We start from the raw sequence: 20,775 nt of genomic DNA, 5'->3' as shown, positions 1-20,775 counted from the left end.
GTACAGCAAAGTGAATCAGTTACACTTATACATACCCCCACTCTTTTTTAGATTCTTCTCCCGTATAGGTCATACAGAGTATTGAGTATAGCTCCCTGTATTATACAGTAGGTCCTTCAGTTCAGTTCAGTCGCTCAGTCATGTCCAACTCTTTGTGACCCCATGGACCCCAGCACTTCAGGCTTCTCTGTCCTTCACCAGCTCCCAGAGCTTGCTCAAACTCATGTCCATAGAGTCGATGATGCCATCCAACCATCTCATCCTCTGTCATCCTCTTCCCTTCCTGTCCTGTAATTCTGTTCATTTGTGTCATTTCTCTTTTTTCCTGGTTAGTCTAGCAAGAGTTTATCAACTTCATTTAACTTTTCAAAGAACCAACTACCAGTTTGGTTAATATTTTCTATAATTTTTCTCTTCACTGTTTCATTTACTCCAGTTCTGATCTTTATTAGGTTCTTTCTTCTGTTAACTTTGAGCTTAGTTTATCTTCACTTTCACAAATAGTTTCATTTTTATTTTTGGTCTGTATACTGGCTTTTTAAAGTGATTTAACTTCCGATTTTGATTTCCTACCTCCTGTACCTTCTTGCTTCTTTTCTACTTTGAGAAGATCTTTCAATATTTCTTTTCAGATAGGTTAAGTATTGTTGTGTTCTTTTAGTTTTTGCTTCCCTGAGAAACTATTTATTTCTCTCTTTTTCTAAATGCTAATCTTATTGGGTAGAGTATTCTAGGTTGCAAGACTTTGAATATGTTTATATACACTCCCATACTGTTTATATATGGGAGTGTCCCCGTGTAGCTTGTGTGAGCCTAATTTTCCTTGGCCTAAGGGACGTTTGGAGGTTGGATGCTTGCTGTCTCTTTCCTCAGCATATGTTGGCCGTTATTCCCTTGACAGGGTGAGTGCCTGGGGAGGTGGGGGCCGCAGCTGGTGCCCAATCATGGGATCCTCATGGCATCAGCAGTCCGCACCCACCTCTGGAGACTGAGATGGAAGCAGTGGCTTGCACCCACCCCCGGAGTTCACGTGGCTGGTGCCCTGCCACCTGAGGGGCACACTCATGGAGAAAGAAGGTCCTGAGGCAATCCCACCGCCCTCCTCAAGGCCTCCCAACAATGGGGCCTCGCCTCATTGGGGCCCAGGCTTCTTCCCTTCTTCCCATACTCCCTTGGTTGTGGAGAACCACACCCTTGTCCCCTCAGGCTGTCTCTAGGCGCCTAATCTATGTCCATTCTCCAAGCTGACTTCTGAAGCCCAAACCTCAGCAGCTAGCCCTCGCCCATGCTGACAGAGGAGCATCTCAGGCTGGGGAGTCTGGCAGCAATGACAACCACCTGTGCAGGTCTCTTTCCAACTGACCCTCCAGAAACCAGTGGCCATGTTCTCCTCTGAGGCTTCAAAGCTCCCGCTCTGTCCTGGCTGATCTCGCTGCCAATGGTGGGACTTCCCAGTGTGTGGAAACCTCTCCTCTTTCACAGCTCCCTCCGGGGGCACAGGTTCCATTCCCACTCCTTTCTCTTTCTTTTTCTTTTTTGCTTTGTCCTACCCAGATAATGGGTTTCTCTCATAGCTCAGTTGGTGAAGAATCTGCTGCAGTGTAGGAGACCCGGGTTTGATTCCTGAGTTGGGAAGATCCCCTGGACAAGGAAATGGCAACCCACTCCAGTATTCTTACCTGGAGAATCCCATGGACAGAGGAACCTGGCAGGCTACAGTCCATGGGGTCGTAAGAGTAGGACACGACTTAGCAACTAAACCACCACCACCACCCAGATATATAGAGATTTTCTTGTTCTTTTTTCACTCTGAGGTCTTCCTCCAGAGATCAGTAGTTTTCTGCAAGAAGTGTTCCACATGTAGATGTATTGTGATGAATTTGTGGGAAAAGGTGAGAATTTGTCCTAATCCTCCACCATCTGGATCCACTCCCTTGGAAATGCATTTTTGAATCTTGTTTTTTAAATTTATTTAGCCATTCTAAGTATTTTGATTGGAGAATTTGATCCATTTACATTGAAAGTAACTATTGATTGGAAAGAACTTACTATCCCCATTGTGTGAATGGTTTTCTGCTCCTCTCTAGATTTAATGCTCCTTATTTCTTATCCTGCTATCTTTTCTGTGTGTATTTTAGTGTCTTTTGGTTTCAGTATGCTTTGAATTCTTTCCGTGTTCTTTTATGTAATAACTACAGGGTTTTTATGTAATAACTCTTACATATGCTTTGAATTCTTTCCGTGTTCTTTTATGTAATAACTACAGGGTTTTTATGTAATAACTCTTGTTATTTTTATGTAATAACTCTTCCAGCTACTGTGAGGATAACATAAAACATTTTATGCTTGAAATATCCTATTTTAAACTGATCACAACTCAACTTCAGTAGAATCAATAAATTTTATGCTTTTACTTCATCTTTTCCTCACATTTTAGGTTATTTTTACAATGTACATGTTTTCATATCATAAAACTAGTAATAGATTATTATAGTTATGACTATCTTTCTTCTTTCTTTTCTTAACTTTTAATTAAACTTGTGTGAGTTATGCACCAATATTGCCATATTGGAATCTAACTATGACTATATACTTACCACTACCAGTGAAATTTATGCTACTTTTAATGTTCTGATGCTATTAATTAGCCTACTTTTATTCTACTCAAAGAACTTCCTTTAGCATTTCTTATAAGTCAGGTCTGATGGTAATGAACTCTCTCTGATTTTACTTGTTCATAAAATCTTTATCCCTTCTTTGTTTCTGAAGGACTGCTTGTGCTTCACCAGCTATAGAATTCTTGGTTGATAGTTATATTCTTTCAGTATTTTGAATATCTCATTCCATTGTCTGCTGGTCAGAACAGTTTCTGTTGAGAACTCAACCAATAATCTTACAGGGTCCCCTTGTATGCAACTTCTCTTTTTCCTTTTGCTGCTCTTACAATTCTTTCTTTTTCTTCGACTCTTGAGAAGATAATAATGATGTGTCTTGGTGCAGACCTATTCAGATTCAATCTATTTGGGGTTTTTTGGACCTCATGGATCTGGATGTACATTTCTTCCCAGGTTTGGGATGATTTTAGCCATCGTTGCTTTAATTATACTTTTTGTTGTTTTCTCTTTCTGGAATTCCCATAATGAATATTATTTCTTTTCATCCTGTCCCATAAAATTCCCATAGGATTTCTTTACTCTTTTTGTTTTTGCTTTTCTGACTGGGTAGTTTCTAATGTCCTATCATCCAGGTAGATAGTTCTATCTTCTGTATGGTCAAGTCGATTAAAACTTTTGAAACTTTCCATTGAGTTCTTCAGTTCAGGCCTTGTAGTTTCAATGTGGGATCTGTTTGCTTTTTTTTTTACGAATGCTATTTCTTGGTTGAACTTCTACTTTTATTCATGTCTTGTTTTCCTAATTTTATTTAACTTGTCCATGTTTTCTTGTAGTTCACTAATCTACGGGTGGCCGTGACACACCTAACTGGTTCTTGTCCAAGGGTACCAAGCTCCCGCCCTTTGCATGTCCCTCTAACCCAGACTCTTCCAGCCTTGGAGAGTGTTCGGGCAGGCAAGGGTGCTGATGCACCCCACGTGCACTGAGCAAGGCGTTAGAATCCAGAGCAGAGAAGCAACTGGCTCAGAGTGACCCACAGCTGAGCAGAAAAGCCCTCAGCCTGCCAAGGCCTCACTCACAGCCCCTACACAGCCACTCTGGATATTACTGTGAGTCTCAGGCTCCTCTATTCTGCTGTAACATTGGGTAAGAAGAACCCAGCCTGGCCTGGCACCATGCTGAGTGATTCAACTCTTCAAACCCTGCAGGGCCTGTGTACAAGGGGCACACAGATGGTGCTGGCATTGTGTGGGGCCGTTAGTACACTCTGTGGCTATCTGAGTTCCAGGCTGGTTTGTCCATATAATCCCAGAAAGAGAAGCAATCAAGCCTCGCACCCCCTCTTCCCTCCTCCTTGGGCATCCCGCCTCTTCCTTCACCTCCAGGGTACAAGGAATCTCCTTGCTAGCGTTTTGCTGTTCACCACCCATTCAGCTATCCTGAGAATACAGTCTCATTGTGTACAGTCAAAAAGAAGTGCGTTCATCCATTCCACACCAGTTAGTGCCTGTATTGCATCTGGTCCTCTGCTTGGTAATGGGGTTTCTTAGAAGAGGGAGGTGCCAGCCCTCAAGGACCTCACAAGCTGGTGGGGCAGAGATGGTAAGAAAAGTAAGGGAGTGCTGTGACCAAGATGGAGACTAAGATCCTTCCTGACTTTGCTCCCCTGGTAAGAATAGCTAATGATTATTAGAACAAAACACCACAGAGAGGATCCTAGAATACAAGGGTGAAACTGAAGCATCCCCCTCAACACAGAGAACCAGAACAGACCACCTTAGAAGGGTAAGAAAGAAGCTCCACATGTCACTCCTCTAGGCCAGTACAGCACCATGAGGAGAGGCTTCCTCTGAGCCTCCAGAGAGAGAAGAGAACCCTGGGAGGCAATCAGAGCACCTTCGGCATTGTGATCAATTTGTGGGATGCCCCGATTATGATCTCACAGCATAGGGACTGCCAGGGAGCCTGTGAGAGGGCTCACCACTGGGATACTGACAGTGACAGAGAAGGAGGGGCTTGCAACAAGCAACACATGGATGTGCTGGCAGACCAAGTTCATACCTGCAGCGATCAAGTAGTAATCACAACCAGTGCCTTCGCCCAGTTGCAGAACTGAACTGGGGGTGCACGCTGAGCAGAGAACTTGGTGGGAAGCAAGTCTGTCTGACCCACATCCTCAAACAAGGAGTTTACTGGCCCTAGAGCTCAGTTTGTCCATGAACAGTCAGGGAGGGGAGTCCCAGCTTCCTCCCCCAAGAAGAATGTCTTGTGGTTTCATCTAACCAGAAGGGCTGGTGGCAACTATTGGAAACTATGTTTACCAAGCACAAAACAAGAAAAAAGCAGGCAGAGCCCAAAGTTCGCAAAGCAAAGCTAAGGACTACTCACCCAGGAAACTTGGGGTGTGAGTCAGTTTCAATTAAAACAATAAACAAAAAGCTTTACCAGCAGTAGAGCAACTTCCCCCACTGTGCTGGCACAGGAAAGCTAATTGCTGAGTGCAGCCTGTAACCTGTTCAACTACAGAACTTAACCAGAGCACATGGGAAGCTGTGTAGCCCATTCAACAGTCTTAAGTACTGTAGCCCTTGAAGACAGCACAGCCAGTGACTTCGCTTGTTTGCAAAGCAAAACTCATTGCTTCATGGCATGGAATTCAGGATACTCAAGCTTTCAAAGAATAAATCTAGAGGTTGTGGGTCCAGTCCTGCAACATATTGTACTGCATATAACATCACGTCCCTGAATATCTAATAAGTCTGGCCAGAGAATCCAGGCAACTGCAGAGCTCATTCTACAGCCTCACCTAATTAGGGACTCAAGCCAACATTTGGATCCAAATGTCTTCAGGCAGAGGCACACCCCTATCCTCATTCTCAGAGCTCAAACCATTGCCTCACCTCCAAATAGACCGAAATAGCAGGTTCCATCTGGCCAAGCACATCACCAGAGACACACCCAGAATACGAAGTTGAGCTGACTGGTGAAAAACTGTCTCTGCCAAAGAAAACCTGTAAATCTGGAAGAGGAGCCTGATTACTCAAATGTGCGATTCCAGTATAAGGAATCAAGGATCACACAACAGAAGTGAACTATGATACCACCAAAGGAAACTACAGAAGCTCTAATAACTGATCCTCAAGAAATGGAGATCTATGAACTGCCAGACAAAGAATGAACTCTCTCAGCTTCTACTTGTTCAGAATAGTTTTATCCCTTCTTTGGTTCTGAAGGACAGCTTGTGCTTCACCAGTTATAGAATTCTGCAGCACACCAGGCTTCCCTGTCCTTCATCATCACCTGGCAGTCTGCAGTCCCTGGGGTCGCAAAGAGTCAGACACAACTGAGCCATTGAACAATAACAATCACAGGAGAAAGCCCTGCAGTTGTTACATAAAAAAACACATAAAGAATTTAAATCATACTGAAACAAAAGGATACTAAAACACACACAAAAAGAGACAGCAGGACAAGAAATAAGAAACAATGGATCCACAAAAAAGCACAATTAACAAAACGGCAATGGTAAGTCCTTACCAATCAAAAATTAAGTTAAATGGGAACGAATTAAATTATCATATTAAAATACATAGCATGGCTAAATAAATAAAAGGCAAGGTCCAAAAATATACTGCCCACCAGAGATTCACTTTAACACTAAGTACCCACAGAGATTGAGTGTAAAGGGATAGAAAAAGACATTTCAAGAAAATGTTAACAAATAAATCAACAGCAGGGTTAGCCATACTTAAAACAGACAACATAGACTTTAAATTAAAAATGATAAAAAGAAACAAAGAGACTCATTATAAAGTGATAAAGGGGTCAATACACCAGGAAGATTTAGCAATAGTAAATGTTAGTGTGCTTAACATTAGAACACCTAACTATATGAAGCAAAAGTAAATAGAGCTACAAGGAGAAATAAACAGCAATGTGGTGGCAGCTAGGGACTTTACTATCCCACTCTCAAAACGGGGTAGATCATTCAGATAGAGAATCTATAAGGAAACAGAGGATTTGAACAACATTATAGGCCAAATGGGGACTTCCCGGGTAACTCAGTTGGTAAAGAATCTTCCTGCCATGCAGGAGACCCAGTTTGATTCCTGGGTCAGGAAGATCCCCTGGAGAAGGGCATGGCAACCCACTCTAGTATTCTGGCCTGGAGAATCCCCGTGGATAGAGGAGCCTGGCGGGCTACAGTCCATGGGGTCACAAAGAGTCTGATATGATTAAGAGATTAAGCACATAGGCCAAATGGGCCTGGCATACAAGTATAGAACATTCTATTCAACAGCAGCAGAATACACCTTCTTCTCAAGCACACGTGGAACACTTTCTAGGAAAACTGCAAAACAACTTGGAGCAAATTCAAAAAGACTGAAATCGTATCAAGTATAATTTCTGAAAACAATGGCATGAAACTAGAAATCAGTAAGAGGAAAACTGGAAAATTCACAAACACGTGGAAATTAAACAACATTCTCCTGTGAAGTGAAAGTCGCTCAGTCGTGTCCAGCTCTTTGTGACCTCATTGACTATACAGTCCATGGAATTCTCCAGGCCAGAATACTGGAGCGGGTAGCCTTACCCTGCTCCAGGGGATCGTCCCGACCCAGGAAAAGAACTGGGCCTCCTGCATTGCAGGCGGATTCTTTCCCAACTGAGCTATCAGGGAAGCCCTGAACATTCTCCTGAACAACCAATAAAAAGAATAAAGAAGGAGATAAAGTTTCTTAAAACAAATGAAAATGGAAACACTATATATCAAAACATACAGGATGCAGGGAAAGCAATTCTAAGAAGGAAGTTCATAGCAATAAATACCACATTAAGGAGCAATAAAAATCCCAAATAAACAACCTAACTCTATACCTTAAGGAACTAGAAAAAGAAGAATAAATTAAGCCCAAAGTTATCGAGGAAGGAATACAATAAAGATTACAGCAGGAATAAATGAAATGCAGATGCTTTACTATCTGAGCCATCAGGGAAGCCCCTAAATGAAATGAAGAGGAGAAAAATAATAGAAAATATTTAACAAACAAATAGCTGGTCCTTTGAAAATGTAAAAGAAATTGAAAAGCCCTTAGCTAGATCCCATGACACATGAACGGAGCTTTAGGTCTTCACATATTGCCTGGGTCTGCTTTTGTCCTCAAAGATAGAATTTAGACACAATTACTTGGCAAAATTCACTAGAAAAGAACCTATACCAAGGGCATGAGAGAATGTATTCCTTCAGTGCCTTGATCCAAATGTGCCTGAAGTCCTCCATGCCCTAAACTTTCCAGTTAAAATACATTTCTCCCTTCCTATTTTTTATTTTTGTTGAAGTCAGTTTGGGTTGGATCCTGCTATTCGGGAGCCAAGTAAGTAGATCCTGACTTAGCACATTTATAGACTCACATCTTTCTTCTCCATTCTGAAACTTACTCAAGGGTCACACGACCACACTGGAAACATAACAGACATGAAAGCCATAGGAAAGCTTAGAGATCATCATTTTAACCTCTTTGCTGGAAGGTCTAGGGAGACTATGGCCCAGAGAAGGGTTCAAAGTACACGTGACTAGTACACGTGACTTTAACCCCACTTATCTTCTTCTGTTCACATATGTTAAGCTTTGCTTTTAAAAAAAGAAAAAAGATCAACAAAGTTATCTAATAAGTCTGTTTAAATGATAGATACCTGAGCCACTTCTTAGATACTTGGGGTTACCAGCTCCCAGACAGGCTGCCCTGGGGTGTCTGGCCAGAAATGGCAACAACTGGACTGGATGGACCAAAGGTACTTTCTACCTTAAGTTCTAAGAGCTTGAGATGCCACTCCTTCCTCTAGAGCCCCACCTCTGCCTAGACATGCCCCTCACAACCTACATGCTTATCCTGCTTCATCTTCTCAGCAACCATGAGGCGGGTGCTACTGCCGCATTTCCCAGCTGAGGAATGTGGGGCTCAGAAGGGCAGGATGACTTGCTGACGGCCACATGATGGGAAGGGGCGGAGCTGGAGAGTGCACCCACTTCTGCACCCTCTCCCATCGGGGTCGGCTCTTCCATCTCTGGGGGCAGCAGAAGTCCCTGTTGTTGGCCCCAGTGTCCAGCACTCAGGAGGTGCAGGTGAATGCATGGCTCTAGGCTTGACGCTGCTCATCCGTTTTTGCCACTGATGCTCACCACAACCTTATAAGGTTTGGAAGACCTCATTTTCCAACTGAGGAAACTGAGTTTCAGGGAAGGGAGGTGACTCGCTCAGGTCTTACAAGGACAGGAATCCAGAATTGGGGCTCAAGGGGAAGGACCTTTCCCCCCGTTCACATTGAGGCCAGCTGGTGGGGCAGGATCGTCCATGGACTTGAATATCTTGTTTATTCCTTGACCACTTCTGTTTGAGTTGGTTGTTACTCCTGATGCATTGGGCCCCTGTCAACCGGAACATCCAATCCAGGAAGCCCAGAGGGGTGCCCACTTGGCACAGGCTGGGAGCACAGGTGGAGAGTTCCAGGTCATCCAGGGTCCATCACCTCCAGTCCCCCAGCTGCATCTCACAGGGTCTGGATGAACACCACCAGGACAAAGTAGGAGCTGGGCTGGAGGCTTGAGAGTCTAGCCTTCCTCACTCTGATTGTGGTCCCGCCATCAGAGCACAGAGCAGGGAGATGGTGGCAGGCCAGGTGCCCAAGCCTGGGCCTGGGACATGGAGGACCCCATCCAGCAGAGCTTTGAACCTGTCAGCAGACCACCCTCTTCAGTGTCTGTACCCAGTTCTGCAAATACCAGAGGTCCTTCTTTCCCTGGTTGTGGGCACAGAGCTGAGGGTTGTGCCAAAATCTTGTGAAGAGACTTTTTCTCACCTCAGAACCATGGCCCAGGGGTTCCAGAGAGAGTGTGAACTCTCTGAGTTGACTGAGTTCAACTCTCTGAGTTGAACTGTCTGAGTGAATTCAGACACAGTGTTGGCCCAGGCTTCAGCTGCCCCATTGTAAAATGTGAGTAAGTAAATGAGTAAAACCTTGTGCCTGGATCCTGGTGGCAAAATGTAAATAAAATGCATACCGAGGGCGTGGTTGTCAGACCCAGCTTTGGGGTCAGGCAGACTGGGTTTGAATCTTCTCTTTGCCTGTTGCCAGCTGTGGTACTTCATCTCCCTTAGCCTCAGGTCCCCTAGTGTGAAATGGAGCTAACTATGGGACTGTCCTCCCAGGTGTGCTTGAGGATGTGGAGGGATCATGTGTGTAGGCCCTGATACATGGTTACAACAGTGATGATGACTGTAATTATCGCTGGTGTCTGGTCACTTCACTCTCTCCCACCTCAGATCCCCTATCTGCAATGACCCCACTGCACAGGGTTATGGAGAGGATGAGGTGAGAAGATCAGGCATCCAATATGCTTTACGCTTAATCAAAGGCAACTACATTTCTTATATTTGTGTGCTATAAAGACCACATGAGCTAGATGGGCTCAGACTTCCAGTAGACTTGCATCTACAAATTCTGACTCCCTTGCTGACTGGTGTATAGACCTGTGTCTAGAAATTCTGACTCCCTTTGTTGGAAAGTGTAGGCTTCACTAAGCCTCATCTTCCCATCCAGGATCATGTTAGAGACTCTAAGAACTATGGTGTCAAGTACACCTCATCGATTGTAGACACTGGATGGAGCTTTCTGCAGAGAAGCTCTCCCAGGCACTCCTGGGCTTGGAGGGCAGGATTGATTAGTGATGTCTGCCACAAGTTCAGAGGGAAGAGTGGAATGACTACATGCTTGCCAGGGCACGACCGGTCATCCCTAATGGCCCCTCCAACCAGTGATGGGCATGTGGACACCACACGTTCATAGAGGGTGGGACTCTGGGACCTGCCTAGTGCTGTGGGATGGAGGAGGGACCCTGATCTGGGTTCCAGTCTTGGCTCAGTTTATAACCTGCTTTGTGACTCTGAGTAAGATGTTTATTTTCTCCAGAGTCTCCATTTGCTCTAGTGAGAAAATGAACAAAGATTTCCTCCTACACAGCTGAACCCTCAGGGCTCTGAGAGGTGGTCAGGAATATCTGAGGACTACTGGCTACATCCCCACTAGTTGAAGTAACAAGTGTAGGGGAGAAACCTCGGGCCAGTCAGGCCCACACCTTTGGCCACTGCAAATACCTGTGGTCATCTGAACAGGGATGGCCCAGAGAGAAGGTAGGGGTGGGTCTCAATGCAATAGAAGTCCCAGTGTCTGTGGAAAGGCAGACATGGAAAGTACTTGAAAACAGAGCAATGTGCTTTCCCTCAGGGAAGTCACCCATGGGCAGGGTCCCTGGTCTATGTGCTATAATAACAGCAAATGCAACATGTCAGGAGACACGTTCATCAGCGACGATCACATCGTTATGACACAGGGGACATGTCAGGGCACAGAACAGATAAGATCCCTGCCTCGTGGGGCCCCCACTCCAGTGGAAGAGGAAGAAAGCACATCTTTAGGGGCGCGCGTCCAGGCTTACACGTGCTAACTGTGTACGCTTCAGACCGGCTCAGTGATGTGGGTGAACCCACTGTGCCCTGTAAAGTACAGGTGAGTAAGCTGAGTCTCTGAGAGGGAAAGCTCACAAGGCTGGTAAGTGGCAATGCCATGACTTGAGCCCAGGCCTATCACACTTTTAAGAACTGCACGCACTGCCCCATGTCACCCTCCCCGTTTTCCTGGGCTCCTAATGCTGCTTAGGTCACCTCACTACTATGTATCGCAATACCAGCAGTGATGAAGATCACTGTTACTCATGGAGCACCTTCTCCAGCCAGGACTGCCGTGGGCTCTCTTCTGACATTTCCTTATTTAGTCCCCCCAGCAGCTCTTCTAAGTTAGAGGACGCTCTAGTTCTAATTTCATAGTTAAAAAAATGCTGAGGTGTTAGGTCACTTGCCTGCTGTCACACAGCCAACAAGGGAGAAATCTGGGATGCACACCCAAGGCTGACTCTAGCCAAAGCTTCTGTCTTATTATAAGGAAATGCATGGTTTCTAAATGTATACATTTTAATTAATCAGCATTAAAGGAAAACGCTTCTGCATGCTATAATAAATATTTGACTGTCTACTCTATGTCAGGCCCTGGGCATGAAGATGGTGGTCTTGACTCATGGCTTGAGAGAATGGGTTGTAATCACTGTGCCCAGGGGCTGGTGGGATTCATGCTCAGGGCAAGAGAGTGGGGTGCCCCAGCTGGTGGGAATGTAGCGAGTAGCCACCAGGTGTTCCTGAACACCTCTCAAAGCCCTGAGGGGTCAGTCGTCTAGCAGAAAACCTCTGTTCATTTTGCAGCTGAGGAAACAGAGATGCTGAGAGAAAACAAACATCACACAAAGCAGCTTACCAACAGAGCCAAGACTGGAACCCAAATAGGGGTCTCCTTCTCCTCTGCCAGTTCAGGCAGGTCTCAGAGTCCCACTCTCCATGAACATGTGGTGTTGGTGTGCCCATCGCTGGATAAAGGGCCTCTTGGATATGACCTGGGCCAACAGTGGCGATTCATGGAGTCGCAAAGAGTCGGACACGACTGAACAACTGAACTGAACTGAACTGAACTGAGCAGTGGCAAAGACACACTGCCTCCGTGCTCCCCTCCTGACCTGTGGCAGGCATCACTAATCAATCCTTCCCTCCAAGTCCAGGAGCTGCCTGCGAGGAATTCTTACCAGAAAGCTTCATCGAGCTCCCATACTCAATCAGATTGTATTTGGGACCATAGTACTGTCATTGCTAACTCAGCCCCAGAAGGGAAACTGAGGCTTATGAGGAAGCGCACCTGCCAAGGAAGGTGATACACCATCAGCCAAGGGAGCTGGAATTTGTGGACACTGGTATACTGGTGACCTGAGACCATTTTATCTTATCCAGCACTCGAAAATAAGAGGTGCATTAGCCACTGATTAAGCATTGAGCATACTGGATCCTTTATCTTCTCACTTCATCTTTCCTATAACCCCCTGGGGTAGGGCCAAGTGTAGATGGGAGACTTGAGGTGGAGGGGACTGAAGTGACCAGACAACAGGAGCAACTGTCATCATCATTCAGCACTGGTGTCACTGCATATCAGGGACCTACGTCATGCTCCACCCTTCATGCACATTATCCCACCGCCTCCGCACCACACACCTGGAGGAGAATCCCATCTTTAGTCCCGTTTCACACACAGGGGACCTGAGGCTCAGGGAGATGAAGCTCCTTGTCCAGGCTGCACAGCCTGTAACAACTGAAGAGAGAGGATTCAAACACAGCTGGCCTAGCACTGAAGGCGGGGCATGAGCACCGCCCCCTCCGCATGCTCTTAATTTCCTTTTGCCGCCAGGATCCAAGCACAGAGTTGTTTTCCCATTTTAAAAGGTGAAACCTGGGGCAAAAACGGGGTTGAATTCACTACATCACACTCAGGCCCTTGGCCTGTGTTCCTGAGTTGGGAAAACTCTCTTCACAAGATTTTAGCACAGCCCTCTGCTCTGTGCCCACAACCAGGGGAAGAGGGACCCCAGTGTTTGCAGAACTGGACACAGACAGTCTGGGAGGGTGGTCTGCTGACGGGCCCAAGGTTCTGCTGGATGGGTTCCTCAACATCCGAACTCCAAGCTTAGGCACCTGCTCTGTGCTCTGATGGCGGGATCACAGTCAGCGTGAGGAACACTAGCTCCCCAAGCCTCCAGCCCTACCCCTATTCGGCTCTGGCCATAGTCATAATCCAGAACAGGCTTACAGGTTCCTACTGAGAAGCAGGTGGAAGAACGGAGGAGCAAACCCTGGATGACCCAGAGATCTCTGCCGGCGCTCCCAGTCTGATGTCAAGTGGGCGCCCATCTGTGCTTCCTGGACCGGGTGTTCCAGGTTGACACAGGCCCAATGCACCAGGCATTACAACCAAATCAAACAGCAGAGTTCGAGGAATAAACAAGGTATTCAAGCCCAAAGACGCTCTTGCCAAACCAGTTGCCCTCAATGTGATCTGGGTGAAAGGTCTTTCCCTGGTGACTCAAATGCTGGGCCCTGTCCATGTGAGACCTGTGTGAGTCACCTCTCTTCCCTGAGCCTCAGTTTCCTCAACTGGAAAATGGGGCTCCAAGTCTCCTCATGGGGTTTTCGTGAGCACCAATGGCGAAAGCGGACCTGCGGGGCCAAGCCCAGGGTCAGCCATTCACCCGTGGCCTTTCTGGGTGCTGGACATCTGGGCCAAAGAATGCAACTCGCTGCTGCCCCCAGAGGATGGGAGCTGGAACAGCCGACCTCGATGGGACAAGGCACAGAACTGGGTCACTATCTGCTCTGGCCCTTCCCATCTGTGTGACCTTGAACAAGTCATCCTGCCTTCCTGAACATCACGTTTCTCAGCTGGGAAATGGGGCAGTAACACCCTCTGCATGGTTGCTGAGAAGAGGAAAGAAGATGAAGCCGCATAAGCATATTGGGTTGTGAGGGTCATGTCTAGGCAGAGCTGAGGTTCCAGAGAATGGCATGGGGGTCACAGCTCATAGAACTCAAGGTAGAAAGTACCTTTGAGCCGTCTAGTCCAGTTACTTCCATTTCTGGTCAGCCCCCCTGGAGCCCCTGAGCCTAAGTACCTAGGGAGGGGCCCAGGCATCTATAATTTAAAGAAACTTACTAGGTGATTCTGGTTAATCTTTTTCATTTTTCCCCCAAGACTATTGCCCAAAGTAGAAAATGTCATCAAAACCAAAAGAGATGAAATGAAAGAGGAAAATAAGTGGGGTTCAAATCACTTTGAACCCTTGGATGTAGTCTTGGATGAGTCTTTCTCCTTCTCTGGGCCACAGCTCCCAAGACTTTTCAGCAAAGAGGTTAAACTGATGAATTCTAAGATCTTCTGAGGCTTTGAAGTCTTATGTTTCCACTGTGGTCATGTCACCCTCTAGTAGTCATCAGAAGGGAGGAAGCAGATGTGAGTCTACAAGTGTGCTGAGCCAGGACTTACTATGGGTTTGAACAGCAGAACCCAATTCACACTGACTTCAGACAAAAAAGATAGGGAGAGAGAAATGTATTTGCACTGGAAAGTCTAGGGCACAGAGGACATCAGGCACAGCTGGATCCAGGCACTGAAAGGATATATTGTCTCATTCTCTTTGTATGGCTTCATTTTCTAGTGAACTCTGTCAGAGAATTGTATCTTAACTGTATCTCTAAGGACAAAAACAAACCCAGGCAATCTGTGGAGACCCATAGCCCCTTTTGTGCGTACTGACCTTTTTCACCAGAACTCTGGTAACATGGACTCCATGATTCTGTAAAAGTGCCCTTAAAATAGGGGGATAATTTAGGTGTTTTCTCCTTGAATCTAGTGATACTGTCTTGTCTCGTAGGTATGCATGCATGCATGTTGAATTTCATATGTGTAAGTATGAATATGCTTCTTCAAGAGTTCCAAACACACTGTAGGGAGCAGAGAACAAAGGACCTCAGAAAGAAGGAAGACATGGTTTCTCTCCACTTTGGTAGATTTAGCTTAGTGTGCACTAGACCAGGGAGTCCCCCAAATGCTTTAGCAGATGGGGACATTGATCATGGTGAAGTTCTGTCTTCATGTGAATTAGAGCCAGCAACCGCTAAAGCAGTGAGTCGCCATGAGAACATGGCTCCTTAGAAAGTAGAAACTTGTGTGCCAGCCCCAGACTCACCATCAAGGATCAAGCATGAAGATCATTTCACCTCAAAGCTCAGCCATGAGAGGAGGCTGATATCAGTGCCAGAAGCTGGCTTTGTCCTGGGTGTGGTCCATGATGAGAAACAGCACCAGCCACTGTGACTCCAAGAGGCCATGGCCAGGTGGAGGTGGGGTCCTGGGAGGCAGGGAGGTTGAGAAAAGGAAAGAGGCAGGAAGCCTGAGGGAACCATAGCTCCATGTTCCCATAGCTCAGAACCACAGCTCTCCCTGAGCCAGACTCAGGGAGAAAAAAAATCTGGGAAGAAGAGTCATACAAATGTGTAACAGTGGTTTAGTAGAGACTGAGGAAGTTTAGAATCATGGCTCACAGTTACATCAAGTCACACAGGATCTTAGCAGCCATCTGGTCAAGATCCTGAGCATTTCTGGTAATGGGACCCTTACCATCTTCCCAGGGAGTAGATGGCTTTATAGGATGCTCCAGAGAGGCTTGGAGCATTCTATGGCCAGGTCAAGGTTTGGGGGACCCATGTGAGAGGAAAGCCACAGACTAAAGGATGGTAACAAGTTGCTGAGGGCAGAGAACAAGAGGAAAAAGTCAAATGATGATAATTTCCTGTGAAAGAAGCCAACCAGAAGATGAGTCAGGGGGAAAGGGAGGGACCACCTCAGGTGAACAGTCACAGAATTTGTGAGGTGATGTCGAGAGCCAGTGACAGTCAGGGAGGAGAGTTCTTGGAAGATGGAATGGTCTATGCAGAGTCCCAAGGCAGCAAAGAGGCTTGAATCTTTCTAGAACAGAAGGAAGACAGTAGGGGCCATGGAAGGAGAGGGAGATGGTTTGGAGTAGCAGTGAGCAGATGACACAGGGACCATGATGGGGACTTTGGTTTTACACCGAATGAGACCCCTCTGGCTGCTGCGTTGAGGGTAGAGGGACTGAGGGCAGGTGTGCAGAGGGAGACCGCATATAAGAAGGTATTTTGCAGGCAGATATTGTTGTCTCTCGGGGGGGACTCTGCCAATTAAATGAGTAGGCAGATTTCAGAGGATGGTATTGAGCAATGCATCATTACAAACATCTGCCCTGAGGCTGGCTCCACTGTGAAGGATGTGGTGGAGAGCACTCAAAAATCAGAGAAGAGTTGGAGAAAATGACCTCACTAGTCCCTGAACCTGACTCCATGGGGCATAATTCTAGCACATCTCTGTCCATGTCTTACTGAGTGACCTCAAGCTGGTTGCTCTCCTTCTCTTGAACTGAGTTTCCAAATGATGACAAAATTAGGCTGGATGATCACTATGGGTCCTCCTATCACAACATTCTCCAATTCATCCATTCTCAGTCTTTACCCCAAACCCCACCTACAGTGGCCACTATCTTGGCAGCTGGAATTTCCGTGAGAACCTACTCTTAATCTTGGCACAGAGTCCTCTCCATATCCACCCATTTCAATTCAAGCGTCCTGGGTGACCTTTGCATTGGAAGTCTCTCTCTGTTCATTCTAGACAAGGATTATTTTCTTTGGAGTCTCCTTGGATAGCCCTGGACCCAGGGCCTGTTGCCAGGGGCAGCCTCCCACCCATCACCACAATATAAGGGCCATCAGCACCCAGCAGAATTCCAGGAGACTGCGCAGTGGAGCAAGGATTTTGTAAGTATTCTCCTCCAAACCTGTGAATGGTGGGCTTCCCCCTAAATGTGACCCCACATGGAGAGCTTCAGAAGGCTCTGGGGTCAAGAGGCAGAGGGATAGGGCCACATGAATTAGCTAATATTGTCAGTATAGCAAATTAAGAAATCAGTTACATTAGGAGAAGTCTCAAACTGGTGAGCAATGTGGGGTCATGATGTGGTGCCCGTTTATGTGTTTATACTTTTATTCTGCAAACTTTTATTTTGTTGTACTGTATTAGGTGCAGGTTTTTTACTCTCAGTTGGGAATTCACAAAGTCACAGTCCATATCTAAGGAGTTTACAGCCTGGTGAGAAAGGAGACAAGTCATCACTAACTGTACCAAGGACTCTGATCAGAGAATGAAAGCAACAAGATGGTAGAGGGGGGTCCCCTGACCTAGACCCCGGGAAGGGGCCTAGAGTGGGCTTTGTAGAGGATATGATGTCTTACTGAAGCTGGAGACTCAAGAAGAAGTGACTCATGCAAAAATGCAAAGAAGAGGGAAATGTTCCAGGCAGAGAAGCCAGAAAATGCAAATGACCTCTGTGTAAAGAGCATTGACCTGGAGTCAAGCGTGACTTTTCAAATAGTACCTCCTCTACTCAGTGGTTGTGTATCTTTGTGCAAGCTGCTCTAGCTTCCTGACCTGGGCTGCCCATCTGTCAGAGAGCAGATAGCCACGTGTACCTTCAAGGACTGCTGAGTGTAAGACTGATAGGTGCTCATTAAAGATCCCACTTCCCTGTGGGTGACTCTCACTCCTGTTCCTCCTGTGACTGTCCAGGACAAGATGCTTCCACTTTGGAGACTTGTTCTCTTGTGTGGCCTGCTCACTGGGACGTCAGCGTCTCTTCTTGACAACAACGTTGTGAGAGAGCTGCAATCTGCTCTTAGAAAAGAGCTCGAGACGGATGACAGTGCATCTGAACGTGAGTCAGAAAGCGGGATGACCAGAGGCACCTGTTTCTCTAATTTTGAAAAAATTCAATTTTTCATCTTTTATTTGTCATCTACATTATTTAAATTAAATATTTTATTTATATTTGAAGCATACTCTTCTGTTGGGTCATTCAATCTTCTTGATAATTTGTATTATCTAATTGGAAATTAATCCCTACCAAACCTAAGTAGGCTTAAAACTCCCCACTTTTCCAGGTAGTCATATCACTTTTTAATTCTGATTTCTTAAGAGAACTTGGCCTTCTCATTTCCTGGAAACATTACCAGCACACTGACAAACATTCTTTATAGGAGAAACTAACTTCTGAAAATGACTGCCTTTTAAACCTTTCCAGGACTTAGGCAACCTTCAAAAATATACTTTCCAGTTTCATTGCTGATAGAACTGATCTCGGAAACAGAGGGTCTGAATCAAGTTCGCCTAGTAGGTTACAGGACCAGATGTAGTTTCCATCTCTGTCTGCACCATTATCATTAGGTGATTCTGTGTTGCAGAGCCAAGTAGCACTACTATGATTACATATCTTTTCCTGTAGCCTTTTGTTTTCCCTTGAGCTAGCTATTGCCTTGTTTCTCATTTGACTTACTCTTGAAACATATATTCTTAATTCTTTCCAAATGTGCCATTCTACATCTACCATCACTCTGTCAAATCCCTTTTTCCCTGAAGGGCCCCCCTTAGGACACGCTGGCCTTCTTCTCCTGTATGAGTCACTTCTTTCTTGGCCTGCTGCAAGACTGTTCCAGGGAGTCCTATTTGCCACTTTCATGAGTTGGAACCATAATTTTTCCTTGATTCTAGATTTTCCATTTCTTAGTTTATTCCAAATTTATTTCATTTGTTTGAGTATCTTATTAGAGCTTCACTATTGGAAGCTGGTGTTCAATCAATATCTATTGCCTACAAAGTGGATTGATTGTTTTGTTGATGAATGGTGAGTATACATGAGTATGAAGCCAGCATAGAAGAAACAAGGTCTCCTAGCTGTGGGACTTGAGGCCCATATCTTAACCTTTTGATCTTTTATTTCCTCATATGAAAGTACAGATAATAGGAACACCAACTTTATGGAGCTGTAAAGACTGAATGAAATAACAGAGGCAAACAGTCTCATTTAGCGCCTGTACACAGGAGCTGCTTCGTAAGTTGTGTATCACACTAAATGGAGATTGCTTTTGCAGCTGTCCTTGAGAAAGTGAAGGCTGATTTTGAGTTGCTCCAGGATTTCACATGTTTGGAGATGATCGCTGTGAAGGAGGTACTTCCCGAGAAGATCCAGGATGCTGAGATCGTGTTGGACAAGGACAATAGTAACAATCGTCAGCTACTTGTCAGGTGTTTACGGTGAGTTGATGTTGAGTTCACATTGAAGGTCTTTGTCCCAAAAGAGAATACATGTCTTTGGGGAGGTAAGTTTAAGATCAAAGACAGAAAAGTAAAAAAAAAACAAAACAAAAAAAAAACCCTTGTGCATCCCTGAGAGTGCAACTGGTGTGAGGCCAGCTCTTCTAGAGTTTGGGAAAATTAGAGGCAGGGCTGCAGGACCTATCAAGGGAATTAAAGGTCTAGGCTTTCTTCTCATGTGATTTCAGGTTCAGGATGAAGGTTCCCTTCATTCTCGTCTCTACCTATTTGCTGGTGTGTAAAGTTGCTTTTCCAAGGAATAAAACTTTTCTTCCCTGAATATAGCTGAGTGTAAAAATTTGAATGACCTCAGGACAGAGAAAACTAGAATTCACACCACATAGGTGGCCCCATACATGAAGTCTGGGAGCCAAGCAGTTATGGGTTCAAAATCTGGCTCTGCTAAAAAAGAATGAAATAATGCCATTGGCAGCAACAAATGGAAGGATGTAGAGCTGATCATACTAAGTGAATTCAGAGAAAGACAAATATCAAGTGATGTCACTTACATGTGGAATCTAAAAGATGATGCTATGAACTTACACAGAACAGAAACGGACTGGTGGGCAAAAAACAACAACCTATGGCCACCAAAAGGGAAAGCAGGATGGGAGATAACTTAGGAGTCCGGCATTAACACATATACACTGCTGTATATGAAGTAGACAACCAACAAAGACCTACTATACAACACAGGGAACTATGCTCAATATTTTGTAACCACCTATAAGGGGAAAAATGTGGAATGAAAAGTATCTCTATCTCTACCTATATATACCTATATCTACATCCATCTATTGGAGAAGGAAAAGGCAACCCACTCAAGTAGTCTTGCCTGGAGAATCAAGAGGAGCCTGGTGGACAGAGGAGCCTGATGGGCTACAGTCAGTAGGGTCGCAAAGAGTCAGACATGACTAGAGTGACTAGCACACACAAATCTATCTATCCATATACATCTGAATCACTTTGCTGTACACCTGTAACTAACACAACACTGTAAAGCAACTATACTTTAATTTTTAAGAAACCAAATTCTGACTCTGGCACATATTCACCCTGGGCTGTCACGAAGATCAAAGCAGGCAAAGTCAGTCAGGCTCTAACACTAAGCATGAGACTGGCATAGAGAAGAGCTCAGCAATGGCTGCATGAGGAATGACAAGGGTGAATTGTGGTTTTTGCACAGGTTGACAATCAGGAGCATCAGCATCGGGAATATCACATTCCAAGGGACTCCTGGAGGCACAAGCATTAACCTGAGTATCTCCATCACTGCTAAGGTCACCCTGACCCTGTGAGTATTGGTTAGAATCTGAGGTTTGAGAGATGCAGTGCGGTATGCCAATAGATCTCCAATCTGGCATCAGGTACCTTTCCATGCTTCTGACTTGGTCTCCCAGTCTGTAAAAGAAGGAGACCTTTCCAGGTCTATGGGCTTCCTTGGTGGCTCCGTATGGTA

At 45.5% G+C, this 20,775-nt stretch overlaps 1 protein-coding gene across 3 annotated transcripts in view; it reads left to right on the top strand.

Moving 5' to 3' along the window:
- Positions 1-16,898: 16,898 nt before the first annotated feature.
- Positions 16,899-20,775, top strand: part of LOC147360396 (short palate, lung and nasal epithelium carcinoma-associated protein 2A-like) — a 61,500-nt gene continuing 57,623 nt past the window's right edge. Inside the window, exons 1-4 of one of the 3 annotated variants that reach the window (XM_086330891.1) lie at positions 16,899-16,927; positions 17,736-17,880; positions 19,094-19,256; positions 20,503-20,610. In XM_086330891.1, coding sequence (XP_086187017.1) covers positions 17,742-17,880; positions 19,094-19,256; positions 20,503-20,610 — 410 coding nt within the window. In that variant the 5' untranslated portion in view covers positions 16,899-16,927; positions 17,736-17,741. Of the gene's footprint in view, positions 17,881-19,093; positions 19,257-20,502; positions 20,611-20,775 lie in introns of all 3 variants that reach the window. The other 2 variants (XM_086330893.1, XM_086330894.1) reach the window with 2 other exon arrangements.

Source organism: Bos grunniens, chromosome 13 (assembly GCF_055505025.1).
Source record: "Bos grunniens cultivar Pamir isolate PY7600 chromosome 13, Bosgru_T2T1.0, whole genome shotgun sequence".
Taxonomy (NCBI): domain Eukaryota; kingdom Metazoa; phylum Chordata; class Mammalia; order Artiodactyla; family Bovidae; genus Bos; species Bos grunniens.
The sequence above is the reverse complement of the archived record's forward strand: the minus strand, read 5'-3'. Positions and strand labels throughout refer to the sequence as shown.